At 31.0% G+C, this 19,141-nt stretch overlaps 2 protein-coding genes across 5 annotated transcripts in view; one reads left to right on the top strand and one right to left on the bottom strand.

Annotated features, from left to right (window-relative positions):
- The window catches only part of LOC117171330 (dual specificity mitogen-activated protein kinase kinase dSOR1), a 64,936-nt gene that overhangs the window by 11,166 nt on the left and 34,629 nt on the right, over positions 1 to 19,141 (top strand). For 2 of the 3 annotated variants that reach the window (XM_033358555.1, XM_033358544.1), the window contains exons 2-5: positions 3,523 to 3,752; positions 12,918 to 13,164; positions 13,256 to 13,368; positions 17,720 to 17,831. In XM_033358555.1, the coding sequence (XP_033214446.1) occupies positions 3,631 to 3,752; positions 12,918 to 13,164; positions 13,256 to 13,368; positions 17,720 to 17,831 (594 nt within the window). In that variant the 5' untranslated portion in view covers positions 3,523 to 3,630. Of the gene's footprint in view, positions 1 to 3,522; positions 3,753 to 12,917; positions 13,165 to 13,255; positions 13,369 to 17,719; positions 17,832 to 19,141 lie in introns of those variants that run through there. The other variant, XM_033358563.1, reaches the window with a different exon arrangement.
- Positions 18,148 to 19,141, bottom strand: part of LOC117171320 (sodium/potassium-transporting ATPase subunit alpha-like) — an 18,241-nt gene continuing 17,247 nt past the window's right edge. For both annotated transcript variants that reach the window (XM_033358532.1, XM_033358523.1), the window contains exon 3: positions 18,148 to 18,636. In XM_033358532.1, the coding sequence (XP_033214423.1) occupies positions 18,262 to 18,636 (375 nt within the window). In that variant the 3' untranslated portion in view covers positions 18,148 to 18,261. The remainder of the gene's footprint in view (positions 18,637 to 19,141) is intronic.

A 19,141-nucleotide genomic window follows, 5' to 3' on the forward strand; every position in this document is an offset into this window, starting at 1 on the left:
TTGATGCCGCTTTGGAAAACCAGATTTACTATTTCATCTGGAAAAAATCGTGTTACAACTAACAAGGTCACCTTTCAGAGAGGTGTCTTTCAGGGCGACACCGTGAACCCACTCCTCTTTTGCTTTACATTATTGCCAATATCTCTAGCACTTCGCCATTCCGACGGGTACTTGTGCGGCAAACCTACAGATCGAAAGTACAAGGTTACTCATGTATTTTACATGGTCGATCTTAAGATTTATGCTAAAAAAAAGAGCAACTACATCTAGCTCTAGGGATTGTCGAACGATATACTAAGGAAATTGGAATGGAATTTGGGTTAGACAAATGCGCCAAGGTTTATTTGAAGCGAGGAAAACTTAATGGCATCCCTGAAGATCCTGAGCTCGTTGATAGAAGTGCTATACGACAGCTTTGCACTGGAGAGACTTATACATACCTGGGCGTGCCACGGAGCCGCATTCAGGATGTGACATCTATAAAGGATACGCTCCGAAGCAGATACAAACGTCTCATCCCACAGATTTGGTCTTCCGAACTGTCGGCGAGAAACAAAGTATCTGCAACGAACATGCTTGCCTTCCCGGTACTACTCTATTCATTTGGAGTAGTTCCATGGACGAAGAACGAGCTCAGATCCCTTGATTTCGGGACAAGAAAGGTAATGCACATGAACAAAAGCATGCATCTTAAGTCTTCCGTTCCGCGACTGTACATCTCACGCCGTCAATGGGGTCGCGGAATATTGAGTCTTGAATGTCTTCACAACAGGCTTATTCTGGGTACAGCACATAGAGTTGCAAATGGAAGAGACCCTCTTCTTTAAATGGTCAGGAATCACGAAGAAGTGGGCAAAGGAGCGTTTCTGTACAAAGCAGTCAATGTCTTGTTAGCTAACGTTTGCTTTCCTTAAATCGCCCGGATTGAAGTCTGGTACGGAGGGGTTCATTTTTGCATGCCAAGACGGTGTCATTTCCACCTTAACATACCGTCGCCACATTTTGAGCCAAGACATTCCCAATGATAGCTGCAGGGCGTGCCATGCACACCCCGAGCATTTAGCTCACATATTATCTAGTTGTCCAACTCACGCGGGAACGACCTACATTGAAAGGCACAATGCGGCACTAAGAGTGCTTTATTACGATCTCTGTCACTCTTACGGCATTAACCTTAATATCGCTCCTCTAAATGCTCCTAAGGAAATTGAGTCAATTGTCGAGAATGGAAAGTGCTGCATATACTGGAACTTTATATTCTCGACAATTGTTTCTGTTGCTCACTCGAGGCCTGACATGGTTTTTCTTGACTTCGAGAAGCGAACCATGTTCGTTATCGAATTTTCGGCATCAGCTGACAAAAACATCATAACCAACGAGAATAAAAAGAAAGAGAGGTATCGAGACCTTATAAGGGAGTTGCAACGATTGTACCCGGAATATTCTGTTAAACTAATCGTCCTTATCATCGGCGCTCTTGGAGGTGCCAAGCTTTCACTTGCTAATGGCCTAAAAAGCATCCCTGCGTGTCAAGAATATGCTAAAACACTAGCGGGAAAAATGCAGAAGACGGTAGTCCTTGGGTCGCTCCGTGTTCTTAGGGTGCACGAGGCTTTTGCTGGATCGTCGTATTGATTCCTTTACAGACTGTAACCACCTATCTCACGGTTGTGAGACGTGGTTGTGGCTGAAATTTTACGGCAATTTCGCTGGGAGCGGGTGCAATTTTCCAAATTAGCACCCGCTCCCGGCGAATTCCTGCGGCTGTCCCTATCACAAATTTTTAAATAAATACATATATATATTTATTTATTTATTTGTTTGTTTAAATTTCAAACGCTTTTAATAAAAAAATTAGTAACTATTTATTATTGTTTCAAAATGTTTCAAACATAATATTTAAATATTGCTTTAGTCATAGATTTTTAATATGTACATTTACTGCTAATTTGTAATAAACACATCCCTGTATTTACCTTTATTAGATACAAAAATTTTCTTATCCTATTCATTGTATGATTCAAAGTCAATAGCTTTCTTGAAAAAAGGCTTTCTGATGCTTACCAACTTCTTCAATTGATCATATATTCGAAAAAAATGTTTTTCTAAAATACAGCATATTTTTGTCTAAACCGAGAGAAATCACGAATATTCATCGGAAAATGCCAGAAGACGACAATTTAAAAAATAGTGGCCACTCTTTGACCCCTTTCTTATAGAGCGTCACATACAATATTTGTTTTATATACTTTCTAATAAAATCATTGACAAGCAAATTTAAATATTTGAAACATGAATCGCAAATTTGTAAAATTATTCCAACTAATAAAAATTTGCAAACCCTAATCACTTTCAATTTCACTTGACATCACGTTAAAGTGAACAATGTTCCAATTTCAAATTGTACAGCTAATTGAAGAACATTTTCGAAGTTAATAATCAGTTTTGAAAAGTTAATGATAAAATCATTAATTTTTTAAATCCTCAAATACAATGTTGTTCAATTATAGAGGTTTAAAATTTTACAGTTTTATTCTTAAGACTGTGTGTTTTTAATTGTCTAATTCCGGACATTACAAGTTATTTAATGCAAAGTTTTGTATGCATATTTCAAGTCTTCTAGCAAGTTGCGTTTTTCACATATGATCACTTTTAAACAACATTTTTTTCATTCTCTTTTTACCGCTGAGAATGTTCAATGAAGCGATTAAGAATCGAGTATTTTAATTTAAAGACCTTAACCTGGGGAGGAGGCGATCCTGCTACAGTTAGGCTAGACGACGCGAATCGGTGATTTGGACCGATAGTAATATCATGGGAAAAAACTTCATAAATATAATTGAACTAAATTTATGATTATTCTTTATTCTTTTTCTAATTTTTTGTGATTTACGTGGAGGTTCTTCGGATTTGTTTAGGTACAAGTGTTAGGGGTGGTTTTCTTGAATTTTTTAAATATTTATATTGGGTTCGGAATATAACCTGTGTTCTTTTGAGGTTGCCTTGTGTGTTTATCTAAAATTTATAAACAAAATTTGAGTGCTTTGCGTGGAGGCACTTCGTATTTGTTTAGGTAAAAGTGTCAGGGTTGTTGTTTAAAAAAAAAATATTATTATGGGGTCGGGAGTTCAACTTGGGGTATTGTGAAGGTGAATTGTGTGATTATTTCAGATTTTTAACGTTTTGAGTCTACGAACCTCCAGGTAGTCGCGTAAAAATATCGATAAATCCCTAAAAAGGAATAGCTGACCAGAAAATATTAGCAGTGAACGAGTTTGTATTATATTTTAAAATATATAAAACAGTTGGTCATAATAACCAATGCATGCGTACTCCGGGATTAAAAATGAACATATTTTTATTTAAAATTTTAGTAAAATATTTTAAGTTAAAATGTTAGAAAATGATAATCTTGAAATACTTGAAAATAGTCGAAAGTTTAAATCGTAAATGTCTAATTTAACGGTATTTTTATTTACAAGCTCTATAGTTTGATTGAAAATAAAAAACATATTTTTTCAGATATTCCATTCAATTCCCAATTCTAAGCATCATTGAATCTGTGAATATCAACTTTTGTCAAATCATTTCCATCTGGAGAAATTTGATTGGAATTTAAAGGCGTTTAAAATGTCGAAGAACAAATTGAATTTAACGCTACCGCCGGGAGCAATAGAACCAGTTCCGGCTGTTTCTCCATCGCCTCCAGTTCCACCACTACCAACGTATTCGGAACCTCCAGTAATTCCAGAGTAAGTATTTTTACATTTTATTTATTTATTAACTAAGATATTAGCTTTGTGTGTATTTTGACCTCTCAAGTTTTCGTCAATTTCACGTGGTTTTGAGACCCCCGAGGAAAAAAATTGTTTTTAATAACTTGGCTGTCTGTCAGCCTGTCTGTAATCTGACGACTCTATTATGTATGATTGTAGCCATCAAATACTTCTATCTTTTTTCTAATCGCTTTCAAAATAAACAGTTTTGTTTTTATACATTTTTAAACCATTTTTTTCCTAACCAAAAATCAGATTATAATTTCACATATAAAAAACTAAGTGTCTAAAATTACGCGAGAATAAGGATGGTCGAAAACTGGCGACGGTCTGTGATTCTTAGATAAGCAACTCCTTTTCCAGCTCGTCTAATAAAACTTGCAAAATTTTCAAGACTTCGGGTAGCAATAGACGCAGTCTATAAAAAAATTTATTTTTTTTTATTCCTTAAAATTAATGGCAACTACTTTTGTTTTTATTTTGAGATTACTCTTGCAAGTTATGTAAAATTATAATATAGTTGATTAATTCCCTTAATATTTGGTCAATTTAATTAAAAACTATAAAAAGAGAATATTTAAAATGTTAAAATAGGTATTAAAAATTGAACAAAAACGGGCCTAAGTAGTGTTTTCATGAAAATTAAACTGAAGAAGCAAAACAGCTTATTACATGTCTTCTACTGAATTCTGCAATAAAAATTATATTACTAATCTTTCATTATCTTAAAATTGATTACAAAATCTGATGATTGTGGGAAAGGGATCTAAGAAATTTTTTAAATGCTCGCTGATATTAGAGGGTAAAATATAATTTACGATGAAAATGGAAAGTCTGATTAAAAGCTGAAAATAATTTAACTTTGTGAAAGGGCAATAATTTTATAAAATCAAAAAATACAATGATTTAAAACGTCCTTCACTACAGAAAAATACTAACTAAATCCTAATCTGTATCTAAATGTCTTAAATGGATCTAAGTTTTATAAAAAGAAACCCAAAATTTCGATAAACGTCACATAGAAAAGAGTTTATAATAAATTAAATTCTGATGGTAATTTTGTTATGAATGAAAGTTCGGGAATCGGGAACTCCAAAGATATGATTGTCAAAGGGGCTCCTACTCCTGCGACGTTTAGATTTCGGGGGTGATGCATCGGGACGTACGCAGGATTTGTACGCGCACGCGTAGGTTAAACTCAAGGCAGCGCGCAGTCGCGCGCGCTTGGCTCACAAATGGAGCAGCGTAGAAGGCAAATAATTCCGCTCGCTCCTTTGGATTCGGGACGCTCAGTGATGCCAATATTGGCACCCTGTGCTACTGCGCTTGCCTTGGGGCTGCGCGCTGGTTGGCCGCACGTGGCGCGCAATTCAAAATTACTTTAAAGACAATAGTTGTAATTTAAAAAAATAATTATTAAACAATGAATAAAATGCATATAAATTGTGTAACTTTTTATTTTCAGGCAAATTAAAAAATGTACCTATTAATAATTGTTTTGTGAAATATTAGTCAGTCTTTGGAGTTCAGTGAAAATAAACTGTTATTTATCAAATGTATGTGTTTTAAATTTTGTTCTTCCCTGAAATTAAAAGTTATATCATTTTTATACATTCTTGTGCATATTTTAATAATTATTTGTTAAAAGTACAAGAATTGTTTTTTTAAAAGTAATTTTGAATCGCGCGCCAAGTGCGGCCAACGAGTGCGCAGCACTAACGCAAGCGTAGTAGCACAGGGTGCCAACATTGGCTTCACTGGGGACGCTCGTACCTTTGGAGTTAGAGTGTATTTAATCGTTCTCTTGTTTGTAAATCATGAGCTTGTTAATCAAAAATAAATAGAAGGAAATCATTCAAGACTACGGGGAACTATGCTTTCTCTTGGGGCCCTATATAACATATTAAAAATGTTACTTCGAACTCGAGGGGGAACCCGGTTTTTTTTTTTTTTAACATTTCAAAAATCACGTTTGCGCTGAGGGATGGTTCCCAGCGCATTTAAGAGCAAATTATCCAACATAAGAAAGGAAGAGAACAAAATTATAAGAAAGAATTGTAAAAAAAAACCTCCAGTATCTTTAATAGGTTCTTAGTTATGGTACATTGAAAAGTCTCCACTATTTTCAATTTTCAGTGAAAAATCGCTAAGTTTCAAAAATCATTGTGTACCTATTTCCCTAATTATTTTACATTAAAATGTTCCACAGGTGAGTGAAAGTAGATTCAATTTACTGTGATTCCAAAAAAAAGAACAATGTTACAGCTCTAATCGGTCATAAGTTGTGACCTCTCAAAGTTGACCATCTGTGCGTGTTTTTCGGGGCAAAAAGTGGGGTTTAGTTTTTTCAAAATAAATCGTGTCCGGTTCAGTTTGCTTTGATGATGCCAGAGAAGGAAATAGAGTATACAAAAATCTGCGTACATCTAAAAAAAGTGTTTAGCCCTATTAGTTCGGGAAAGCTCGTTTCCTGCAAGTCCCACGACAAAATTCGTATAGAATAAATAAAAGTAGAGTCAATTTAAGGTAAGTTTAAAAAAAAGTGTCGAAACCCTAATAGGTCTTTGTTAATACATAATACGTCTTCTGTCATTGATAAACAAATAATGGTTTATAACAATATCTTATCTAAACAACTTTTGAGTGATTTTTTAGTACTTTTGTGGCAGAAAAGGCACTGTAATTGATTCAAAATGTGATCTTTATTTTTTTATCAATAAGCAAATAATTTTTAATAATAATTGTTTATAACAATATCTTATCTTAACTACTTTTGAGTACTTTTTTGCCAAAAAGTGAGAACTTTGAGATACAATCAATTAATTTAATATCTTCTTTATTTATTAACTTTTTTAAATTATTGAATTGCATTTTATATGCAATAACTTTCAACTAATCAATTCCTTACTTTCTTTTTATGTAAAAAATGGTCACAGCAATTTATTTATAATTTACAGAAATCACTGCGATTTACAAGTGTCCTGGGGGTAATTATGGAATTAAATATAGACAAAGTATAAGAAGATATTGTTATAAACAGTTTTTAAAAAACTATTTTTTTGCAATGAAAAGAACATATTAAACATTTCCAATCAATAACCATCATTTTTTCCCTAGAAAAGTACTAAAAAAGTACTCAAAAGTGGTTAAGACAAGGTACTGTTATAAGCAATTGTTATTAAAAATTTCGTGATTATTGATAACAAAATAAAGATTACATTTTCAATCAATTACAATTACTTTTTTGCCACAAAAGTAGTAAAAAAGTACTCAAAAGTATTTAAGACAAGATATTGTTCTAAACAATTATTATTAAAAATTATTTCTTCATTGATAAGAAAATAAAGATTACATTTTCAATCAATTACAATAACTTTTTTGCAATAAAGTAGTAAAAAAGTACTCAAAAGTTGTTAAGACAATATATTCTTATAATCAATTATTATTAAAAATTATTTGTTTATTAATCAAAAATATACATTACATTATAACCTATTAGAGCTACTTTTTTTGAACTCACGCTAAATTGACTCTGCTTTTATTTATCTTATACGGATTTTGTCGTGGAATTTGCAGGAAACGAGGTATTTTCAAAAAACGAAACTTTTCCGTTTTTGGTCAAAAATGCAAAAAAAATATGGAATTTTTGAAACCTCGTAATTCCCAAACTAATAGGGCTAAGACCTTTTTTAGGCATTGACGCAGATTTTTGTATACTCTTTTTCATCCTCTGACATCATCAATGAAAACTAAACCGTACACGATTTATTTTGACACTCGAACTCCAAAGGTACGAGCGTCCCCAGTGATGCCAACCTTGGCTCGTACCTTTGGAGTTCGAGTGTATTTAATCGTTCTCTTGTTTGTAAATCATGAGCTTGTTAGTCAAAAATAAATAGAAGAAAATCATTCAAGACTACGGGGAACTATGCTTGATTTTCGGAAAGGGTATATTGAATACGCATCGTGGATAGGGTTACCATCCGTCGGGATTTCCCTGGACATGTCCAAATTTGAGAGATTGTGTGAGTTGTCCTACAGGATTTTTTACTTGTTCCGGGTTTTTGTCCGGATTTTTCAAATGATACATTTTTTTCAATCATATTTTGAACCTTTTTTGTACAAAATGTTATCATTCAAGCCATCTAACGACTTCTTTGTCAATTCACAAGATAAAGTACTATTAAACATTTCTACTAAAAATGTCACTTCAAACTTGACTGGGAACCCAGTTTTTTTTTGTTGAACATTTCCAAAAATCAAGTTTGCGTGGACGGATGATTTCCATTGCATTTTAGAGCAAAATGTCAAACAGAAGAAAGAGAACAAAATTGTGAGAAAATTTTGTAAAAAAAAATAATCCGCTATCTTTAATAGGTTCCGAGTTATGGTAAATTGAAAATTCCCCACTTTTTTCGATGTTCAGCTAAAAATCGCTAAGTTTCAAAAATCACTGCGAAACTTTTTACCTAATTATTTACGGAAAAGTGTTCCACAGATGAGTGAAAGTAGACTCAATTTGCTGTGATTCCAAAAAAGAACAATGTTACAGCTCTAATAAGTCATAAGTTGTGACCCGTCAAAGTTGACCATTTTTGCCTGTTTTTCGGGGCAAAAAAGTGGGGTTTAGTTTCTTCAAAATAAATCGTGTCCGGTTTAGTTTTCGTTGATGATTACGAAGTTTAAAAAATTCCATTTTTTTTGCATTTTTGACCAAAAACGGAAAAGTTTCGTTTTTTGAAAATACCTCGTTTCCTGCAAATTCCACGACAAAATCCGTATAAAATAAATAAAAGCAGAGTCAATTTAGCGTAAGTTCAAAAAACGTGTCCTAGCCCTAATAGGTTATAATGTAATGTATATTTTTGATTAACAAACAAATAATTTTTAATTATAATTGTTTATAACAATATATTGTCTTAACAACTTTTGAGTACTTTTTTACTACTTTATTGCAAAAAAGTTATTGTAATTGATTGAAAATGTAATCTTTATTTTCTTATCAATAAAGAAATAATTTTTAATAATAATTGTTCAGAACAATATCTTGTCTTAAATACTTTTGAGTACTTTTTTACTACTTTTATGGCTAACTAATAGGGCTAAACACTTTTTTTCAGATGTACGCAGATTTTTGTATACTCTATTTCCTTCTTTGGCATCATCAACGCAAACTGAACTGGACACGATTTATTTTGAAAAAACTAAACCCCACTTTTTGCCCCGAAAAACACGCAAAGATGGTCAACTTTAAGATGTCACAACTTATGACCTATTAGAGCTGTAACATTCTTCTTTTTTTGGAATCACAGCAAATTGAGTCTACTTTCACTCAACTGTGGAACATTTTAATGTAAAATAATTAGGTAAATAGGTACACAATGATTTTTGATACTTAGCGATTTTTCGCTGAAAATTGAAAAAAGTGGAGACTTTTCAATGTACCATAACTAAGAACCTATTAAAGATAGTGAATTATTTTTTTTACAATACTTTCTTATCATTTTGTTCTCTTTCTTTCTTATGTTGGATAATGTGCTCTTAAATGCGCTGGGAATCATCCGTCAGCGCAAACGTGATTTTTGAAATCTTAAAAAAAAAACCGGGTTCCCCCTCGAGTTCCCCCTCAGCAGAAAAATGAGTTAGATATCTTCCTATGAAGACTGAAGTGAAACAAAATTGTTTTGAGTTTTATTTAATTTGATTGAAGGTCCCTAATTAAAAAATGTATTTTCAAGCCAACATTTGCAAATGCTTCAACCTGAAGGTCAGTTTTGAAAACTTGAATAACTGCAAATTTGACAGCCCCCCCCCCCCTGTCCTACTAAATATATAATAGTTTGAAATAATTCCAGACGAAGCAACGAAAATTACATCACAATTTTATTTTTGATCTGATTAATTTTTTCATTATGATAGTAATGACACAGAGAAAAGAAAAAATGTATGTCTTCTGAACCATACCACCATGCTCACATTTTTGTAAGGTCGCTGAATCCGAATCTGGCCGCAGATTTGCTCAATCAGGTCAGGTTTTTGAGAAAATGAGCCTTTTTAGACATTTTTCACAAACAACTGTAAGATGATAATATTAAATTTACGCCAAAATAGCGTTTTTGTATAAAATTTGCTTTAAAAATGGCTTAAAAGTGGAATATAAGCCAAGAATATTGACCGGAAGTCCAGATTTTCACTTATTAGTTCATAAGCTTTGATGCGAGATTTTTTTCGCTGATTTTAAAATTGTTGCGAAAAAATCAAGATTAAGGAAAGGGGAGGTAATACCGTAATTTTAGGATAATAAATTAATTGAAAATCTGCTTGTGCTTGATTGATATGAGTCCCCTTTTCTCTTAGGATTCCGGGTTCTTGTTTTTTAAGCGTCCCCTCGTCGCTCACAATTTCGGGCTGTTTGATTTTTGTGATAAGGTCCAAGCTTGTTAAAGCACGTCAAAACACGTAAAAACATATTAAAATACATCGATATACAAATTGTGACAAAAATGGGAGGTAATTCCTTTTTGGAACAGTACTCGAATTTAAAAATAAACGATCGAACAGTAGTTACAATAAATAATAATTAAGAAGGCGATGAGATACATCGTGCTACATTTATTCGGTATCAAGTACAGTTTCAATTAATTAGCAAATCTATGTTAAAAATCTAGTTCTTCATAACAAAATAATAACATTCAAAGACTATTTTTCTTATTTCTCCTTTCCAACTATCTTAATTTATTTTAAACAAGCCGTTTTTCATAATACTCAAAAATATATGTTGCAATAGAAGATATTTAACAAACTGAGCGATGAGAAAGGGGCCGTTCTTAAACTATGTAACGAATTATAGACCCTCCTCCCCCTGTAACAAACTGTAACAAAATATTTCTACCACTCTCGCTCCTCTTACTGTAAGTAATTTTTAGTTTCCAGAAATGTTTTTCTAGTTATTGCTATTAGAATTATGCAGGGTGTCCGAGAACTTCATTGACAAAATTCCCTGATTTTTCATTGACTAATTTTTATTTTCCTTCTTCATTAATATTCAAATATCAGCATTTTAATTTTGTAATACTTTTGACATAGCATCTTTTATAAAGGGTATAAAACAGTCTTTCAGATACAAATTTTCAAATTTATTAATTTATTTTAAACAAAAAATATGTCTTTTCTACTATAAAAAACGGCTTTTTAAAAAAATACTTGAATTTTCAGCAATTTTTCTATACAAAAATTGATTTTCCAAATAAAAAATATGATTTTTAAGCAAAAAAATTATTTTCCCACGAAACTGATGCAATTTTCCCCTACAAACATGAAATTTTAAAGCAAGAAAATGATTAATTTTTAACAAAATAGTTTAAGCTTCAAACAAAGAGATGAATTTTTAACTAAAAATATAAGTTTTTAACAAAAAAATAATTTCTTATCAAAGTGATTCCACCAAATCTTTCAAAGAAAATCGTTGAATACTCTAGCAAAGAACAATCATTTTTAACCAAAAAGTTGAATTTTTATAAAAGAAAATGAAATTTCTACTAATACGGATGAATTTTTAAATAAAACAGATAAATTTTCAACAACATAGTTGAATTTTCTGTTAATACAGATTTCAGTTAAGCTTTCACGAACAAAGTATGAATTTTTAGACAAGAAATAAGTTTCAACAAAAAAATTGAATTTTCAATCCAAAAATACGATTTTCTTTAAACAAAAAGGATGACTTTTAACAACATTGTTAAATTACCTACCAAATAGTTGCATTTTTATCCAAAAAAGATTAAATTTCTCTTAGAACAGATGAATTTTTTATTAACAATTTTAAAAAATAGTTGAATTTTTATCAAAAAAAGATTCCAGTTGAGTTTTCAAGATGAAAATATTAATTTATGAACCAAAAATAAGTTTCTAAAAAAGATAGAATTCTAAATCCAAAAAGGCGAATTATTTGAACCAAAAAGAATGAAATTTTAACAAAATAGTTGAATTGTACACCAAATTGTTGCATTTTTAGCCAAGAAAGATGCAATTTATCAAACAAAAAGTAAATTTTCTACGAAATAGTTAAATTTTTAACAAAAAAATAGAATTTTTAAACAAAAAGTATGACATTTTAACAAAACAGTTAAATTTTTAATCAAACAGTTGTATTTTTATCCATGAAAGATGAAATTTTTCTTAAAACAAATGAACTTTGATTTTTAAAAAAGTTGAATTTGATCCAGAAAAGACGTCCGTCCTATTTTCAACAACAAAATATTAAATTTAAACAAAAAGTTCATGTTCTACAAAGTAGTTAACTTTTCAACAAAACGGTAGTAGTTTCTATCAAAATGTATGACTTTTTATCAAAATCGTTTAATTTTAAACCAAAGAGTTGCATTTTTATCCAAAAAAGATAAAAATTGTGCTGAAGCAGGTGAATTTTAAAATGAAGGAGATAAAATTTCAAACAAGAGTAGAATTTTCATCCGAAAAGTTTCATTTTTATGCAAGGAAAATTAAATTTCTTGTAAAACTGATTCATTAAAAAAAATGTATTTCATACAAAGAAGATTTTTCTTCTAAATAGTCGAATATTTAATAAAAAACGATGACCTTTTAACAACATTTTTAAATTTGCATCCAAACAGTTGCATTTTTGTCCAATAAAAATTTAATTTCTACTTAAACAGGTGAAGTTTTAAATAAAAAAGACAAGTTTCTACTAAAAAAATACGAACTCTAAATCAAAAGAACTCATTTTCAGAAAAAAAAAATAGTTTTCATCTGACTAAAAGGATGGCTTTTAAGAAAATTGTTAAATTTTCAACCAAATAATAACATTTATAACTAAAAGGATAATCTTCCAGGATAAAGTTTTTTTGAATTTGTAAAAATTACGTACATGAATGAAGCTCCCCCCCCCCCCCCCCCCCCCCCCCCCCATTGAGCTGTTGCATTTCACTTTTAAAATGAAATGCTGATTGTTCGGTCAATGTTTCATATTTCAAGAAAAAAGTGATGGGGAAAATCTGACACGGGTACGGATTCAGCAACCCCACAAACATATAAGTTCAGTGGTATTTTGTCTTTGTGATGTCCTGCATAATTAATACACATATAAACACTACACTCAATTCTAACATCGACCTCTCTCAGGCGTCGTAATTTCATTTCCAGCGGTGTCATGGGAAAAATGAGTATAGATGCAATTCAAGAGAGATTAGAGGAGCTCGAAATGGATGAGGAACAGAGGAAAAGACTCGAAAGTTTTCTTGGACAGAAAGAAAAAGTCGGCGAACTATGCGACGAGGATTTTGAAAAACTGGGGGAATTAGGAGCCGGAAATGGTGGCGTTGTTATGAAAGTCAGGCATAAAAAATACGGTCTCATTATGGCACGAAAGGTGAGATATTAATTCATTCTGATTTTTCATTTATCGACACAGAGAAAATAACGAGAGAATGTGTTTAATCTAAAAAACATTCGGTTTACAGTTAATACATCTGGAGGTGAAACCAGCAATCAAAAAGCAGATTATAAGGGAACTGAAAGTCCTCCACGAGTGCAATTTTGCGCATATTGTTGGATTTTACGGTGCCTTTTACAGGTAAGACTTATATTTGCGTATGCCTATTCTTATTTTTTATAAATGTGGCATATTCACACCTGAGAGCATAATAGACTCGTTCCTTCTCAACGACTTTATAATTTAGGGGAGAGCGGGGCTAATTGGCCGCTTCTTCATTCTTGGATTTTTTATATTTTCCAATGCGCTTTGAGAAAAAACAAATTAACCGTTTTGAAGGTAGAACCCTTGTCTGCATATAAGGAAAGTTTAGACTTTTAAAATTACATTGTAAAAAGTTATAAATGCTTAAACACTGCGAGTAAAAGCGGCCAACTTGCCCCGACAACTGGGCAGGTTGGCCGATTTCGTGAAATTAAAGAAGGGCAGTAATTGCAGGAATTGCTGCTTGTTTTTTAGGCGACTTTTTCGCTCCTTTTGTCGCTGCTTAAATTAGCAATAAACAATAACGTTTTTATTGCGTGAAATGAAATATTTATCTGGGGAAGATGAATATTACATTATTGTTTATCCGCACAGTACATATAATAGAAAACTATTTCTCGTATCATATTTTACTACTCGACTAACCTGCACGAACAAACATTTTGACATTTTACGAATACTAATATGTAAACTCTCCATTAATTGTAACAGCAAATATATTTAATAATAATAAAAGTTTTTTACAATATATATTTACTCGCCACTCTCGAAAGAAACAAATTGCGATTTTGCCAAAACGACGCAGCATAGATGAACGAAAATATAGTCACGTATTTATCACTCATTCAGGGGCGACGGAGCCCTAGAGGGCACACCCACCTCCCCCTCTCCATAGAAATCGACCACGGAGGGGAAAAGTACTGATTTGCTCTCCTCTCAAAGTAGAAATTCTCATTTTGTTTGTCTATAAATCTGCGGCTAAGAGATGATATTGAAATTCCTATTATTATTGTATATTATTATCTTATAACTAATTCTCTATTCCACTACCCATTCATAAACGTAGCATAATTCAAATTCTTGAACCCAGTCCCAAGGTTAGCCAGGACGGATACTTGGAATCTTTAAATTCCCTCTTTTTTCAATCTTTGAAATCTATTTGAAATGTTTGAGTCATAATAGAAGCCTGTGAAATTTTTTTAATCCATATAAAATCTTTGCGAAATTGTTTTAATCTTTTTGAAATCTTTATGAAATCTTTAAGAAATCATTGCAATCTTTGTCAAATCTTTAGAAACCTTTGCGAAATATTTGGTAATATTTGTGAATTTATTTAAATATTTGAAATATCTCTGAAATCTTTTTTAAATATTTGGGTCATTATTGAAATCTTTCTGAAGTATTTAGAAACATATTAAATATTTTTGACATATTAGGTAATATTTGTGAAATTATAAAAATCTTTGAGAAATCATTGAAGCTTTTGTGAAGTCTTTTAAATCTATCCAATGTCTTTGGGAATTGTTTGAAATCTTTGTAAGATCCTTGAACAATCATTGAAATCCTTCCGAAATATTTGAAAATATTGTTTAAGTATATTTGGTAATATTTGAGAAATTATTGAAATCTCTGAGAAATCATTAAAATCATTCTGCAATATTTGAAATATACCAGAAATTTTTGCGAAATCATTATCAAATATTTGGAAAAATTTGATATATTTTTTAATATTTGGTAATATTTGTGAAATTATTGGAATCTTTGGGAACTTCTTAAAATCATTGTGCACTATTTAAAATTTATCTGAAATCTTTGTAAATAATTGAGGTCTTTGTAAAATCTTTGAAAATCATTACATTTTTTAAAAATATTTTTGAAATATTAAGTAATATTTGTGAATATATTGAAAATTTTTATAAAATTATTAGGAAATCATTAAAATCTAAGTTCAGCATTTAAAATAGTGAAATAATATAATTCTTTGTGTAATCTTTGAAATGTTTGCGAAACTTTTGTGAACTCTTTGTTAAATCTTTGTGCAATCATTGTGAAGTTTGTGAATTCTCTAAAAAAAATTGCGAAATATGTTTTAAATATTCCTTAATATTTTTGAAATAATTGAAGTCATTGTGAAATCTTTGAGAAAGTATTTAAGTCTTTGTGAAATCTATCCGAAATTTGTGTGAAATCATTAGGAAATCATTGAAAACTTTGTCCAACTTTTCGAAATCTGTGAAATCATTGGGTATTAGGGTGGCTTAAACACGCTTTTTGTTTTTAGAGAGCAACGAATTCCCCCATTTTTTTCCAAATCCGAAAAAAGAAATTCCCTAATTTTTATTTTTTTATTTTTTTTTATTTGATCAGGTGCCGGTTTTGACCTGAAGTTTTCCATGTAAAATGCATGGGGAAAAAATCACTTTTTTGAGTTTTTGGAATAATTTTTTAGGGTTTGAAAAAATGTGACGGGAAAGTATGGGGGCCTGTAGAGAATTATCCAATGAAGAATTTCATGTATTAGGCACATGGGTTTGACATCCGGACACACCGCCACGGGTACCTGAAAACTACCCTTAAAACAAAAAATGTTAATTCTTCATAGAATCGACTTTTTGAGCACTGTATTCTGCCCTTTTTTTCACTTAAAATTATTAATATTGGTCTGGTGGAATATTAATTATCATTAGTTAATTAATTTTTAATTATGAAACAAATGGAACTTGTTTAAATTTTGTTTTGAATTTTTTTTTTGCTTAAAATTATTACTATTAGTCTTCTGGAATATTTAATAACATTATGTCGTTCTTTTTTAATTGTTTAAACTAATGGAATATATTTAAATAATTTTTTTTAATTCGTTTTTTCTCTAAAAATTATTACTATTGGTCTAGTAGAATATTTATCAACATTAGTTTATTCATTTTCAATCATGTGAACGAATAGTATTTGTTTAAATAATTTCCTTTCGAATTTTTTTAAAATAAAAATTATTAATTTGGGTCTAGACTCTAGTGGGGTATTTATCAGTAATAATTAATTACTGAATAATAATTTAATAATAATTAATTTATCAGTAATATTTAAATAGTGGGCTCAACATTTTAGAACGTGCTTGGAAACACGTTTCTTGGGCGTACAAGTGAAAAGACGTCCTTTGAACGTTTCATAAAGTGTCCTAAGTCAGACCAAATAATGTTCTAAAAACGTTGTATGTTCGAAATGCGTCTTTAAAACGTCTCTGGAACATTGTATGTATATAGAATGTTATATGGGCTGACTTAGGACATTTTTAAGCCTTTCTAAAGATGTTCTTTGACGCTTGTGCCCACTGGGTTAGTAATAATTTTTATTAAAAAAATTTTGTTTTAAAAATTTATAAGATAATGTTGATAAATATTCCATTGAAGAAATATTAATAATTTTTAATACAAAAATTATTAAATAAAATTTCATTTGTTTAAAAAATTGAAAATTAATGAATGAATCATTTTTAATTTTTGAAAAAAATTGTTTATACAAATTAAATTTCTTTAAACAATAAAAAATATTCAACTAATATTAATAAATATTACACTAGACTAATAGTAATAAATTTTAGGGGAAAACGTATTTTCGAAGAAAAAATGATTCGAAATCCATTTGTTTAAATAATTAAAAATTAATTAAACAATGATGATAAATATTCCACTGGACCAATATCATTAATTCTAAGTAAAAAAAAAAGAGAATACAATGTTCAAAAGGTTGATTTCATGAAGAATTGACATTTTTGGTTTGAAGGATAGTTTTCAGGTATTCGTGGGGGTGTGTTAGGGGTGTCAAACTTATATGTCTAATAAATAAAATTCTTTGTTGGATAATTCTCTACAGGCTCCCGTACTTTCCTGTCAAATTTTTTTAAACCCTGAAAAAATATTTCAAAAACTTAAAAAGTGATTTTTCCCTATGCATTTTATATGGGAAACTTCTAAAATGAAAAAAATAAATAAATAGAAAAATTAGGGAATTTCTTTTTTCCGATTTGGAAAAAAATGGGGGGGATCGTAGCCCTCTAGCATGCAACAAAATTTTGCCATGCATTTTTGGTCCACCCTATTGGGTAGTCATTACAATATTTCTGAAATATTTGTAAAATCATTATGAATCCTTTAAAAATCTTTACGAAATATTTTAAAGATGTTTGAAATGTTTGAAATTTTTAGGAAATTATCGCAATCTTTTAAATCTATCCGAAATCTTAGCGAATACTGTGAAATGTTTAGGTAATCATTGAAATCTTTATGAAATCTTTATAAATATGAATTTTATACCTGTATTTATTATTTATTTATTATTTATGTTCAATCTTTACACAGTATAATTTTCAAACAGCCAGTCGGCCAATCAGCTCCGCTCTTCCCTATATGGAAATTTTTAAATACTAAATTTTAGATTTCTTATTTTCTAGCGATGGAGAAATTAGTATATGTATGGAATACATGGACGGCGGTTCTCTCGATTTGATACTCAAAAAAGCGGGAAGGATTCCCGAGCCCATTTTGGGGACAATCACTTCTGCGGTGAGTTAAATTAATGAAGATTGTATCAAATGTTGTTGGAAAAGTTCCTAAATTTATATGACCTATTGAGACTTTAAAGCAGATTTAAGTCCCCATATGTTTATTTTATTTTAGGTGACTTTGATAATTCTCCTTGAGATTCGAAAACTATCCTCTTTTGAAATATTTTATTTAAAAAAAATCTTAACTGAACGAAGAGAGTTTAATTTTCAGGGTTTATGTAAAGAATTGTAGTAATTTTTTTATGCTTTATTTATTTTTTATTCGAATTATACATATGTCTAAGTATACGTGTGCTTATTTTATATACATTATTTCTTCATTCTTAATCGTATTGTTAATAGTAAAATAAAAATTATAAATGTATGGTGTGGAAAATGAAAGGGATGACTCTTGTCTGGAAAATCGTTTGCACATTTCTAGTAGCCATTTAGTAATAAGTTTCTCTCTCAAAGAATCCTCCCGGATATTTCCTAATCGCGTACCTCCGAAGTTCGTCGTAAATCCAGAGAAATATAGCAAAAGGCAAACATGGTAAATACCAAATAGCCGCTAGAGGCATTGTCTTCAGAACAGTTTCGGTGCCTGGTATGTAGAGTAAAGCCCCAGTAAGAACGATTTCGAAGATAAATGAAAAGTTAAGAAACCAATTCCCCATTCCTTGCTGAAATATAGAGTTACGCCTTGTCTTGCACATAATTAGATCCACCATTTGTGTGATGACGATCGCGAGAAAGTATCCAGTTCTTGCTTCATTCAGCAAGTTCATCCTGCTTTTATAGTCCCAAGTCTGTCCCCATGAATCCTGAAACAAAAAACCCTCGTGTTTGAATTAACAAGCTTGTATATTAAAAGTTACCTGTTTCTGTCGATTTTATCAACTATTCTGATTATTGAATTTTGAGGCGAGGTAACTACATATGTTCATATAAACTTTACTAAATCATTATGTTAAAATCAAGAAGTATTATAAGGAGCTCCGACTTCAATATAAGCATGCCCACAGCTGTTTCTCCTATACTCTATTCCCCGAGAGAATAACCTATTCGCTGTAAGCCGCGCTTGTGTCACCGCCTAGCGGATTTGAAAGTTAATAGCGGGCGTGTGTATTTACATGAGACTAAATGGGCAATAATACAAAAATATATAGGAATTCGTTTAACCCTTAAACGGCCAAAACGCCACTACCGGTACACTGCTTTTCAACAGCCAATAACTAAGACTATTCGACACTAGAAAAAATTGATACACATATATTTTTATTGCTTAAGATCTCCTCTTTCCGACGGTGCCAATGAAATTCCTCAAAA

This window comes from Belonocnema kinseyi, chromosome 1 (assembly GCF_010883055.1).
Source record: "Belonocnema kinseyi isolate 2016_QV_RU_SX_M_011 chromosome 1, B_treatae_v1, whole genome shotgun sequence".
Lineage (NCBI taxonomy): Eukaryota > Metazoa > Arthropoda > Insecta > Hymenoptera > Cynipidae > Belonocnema > Belonocnema kinseyi.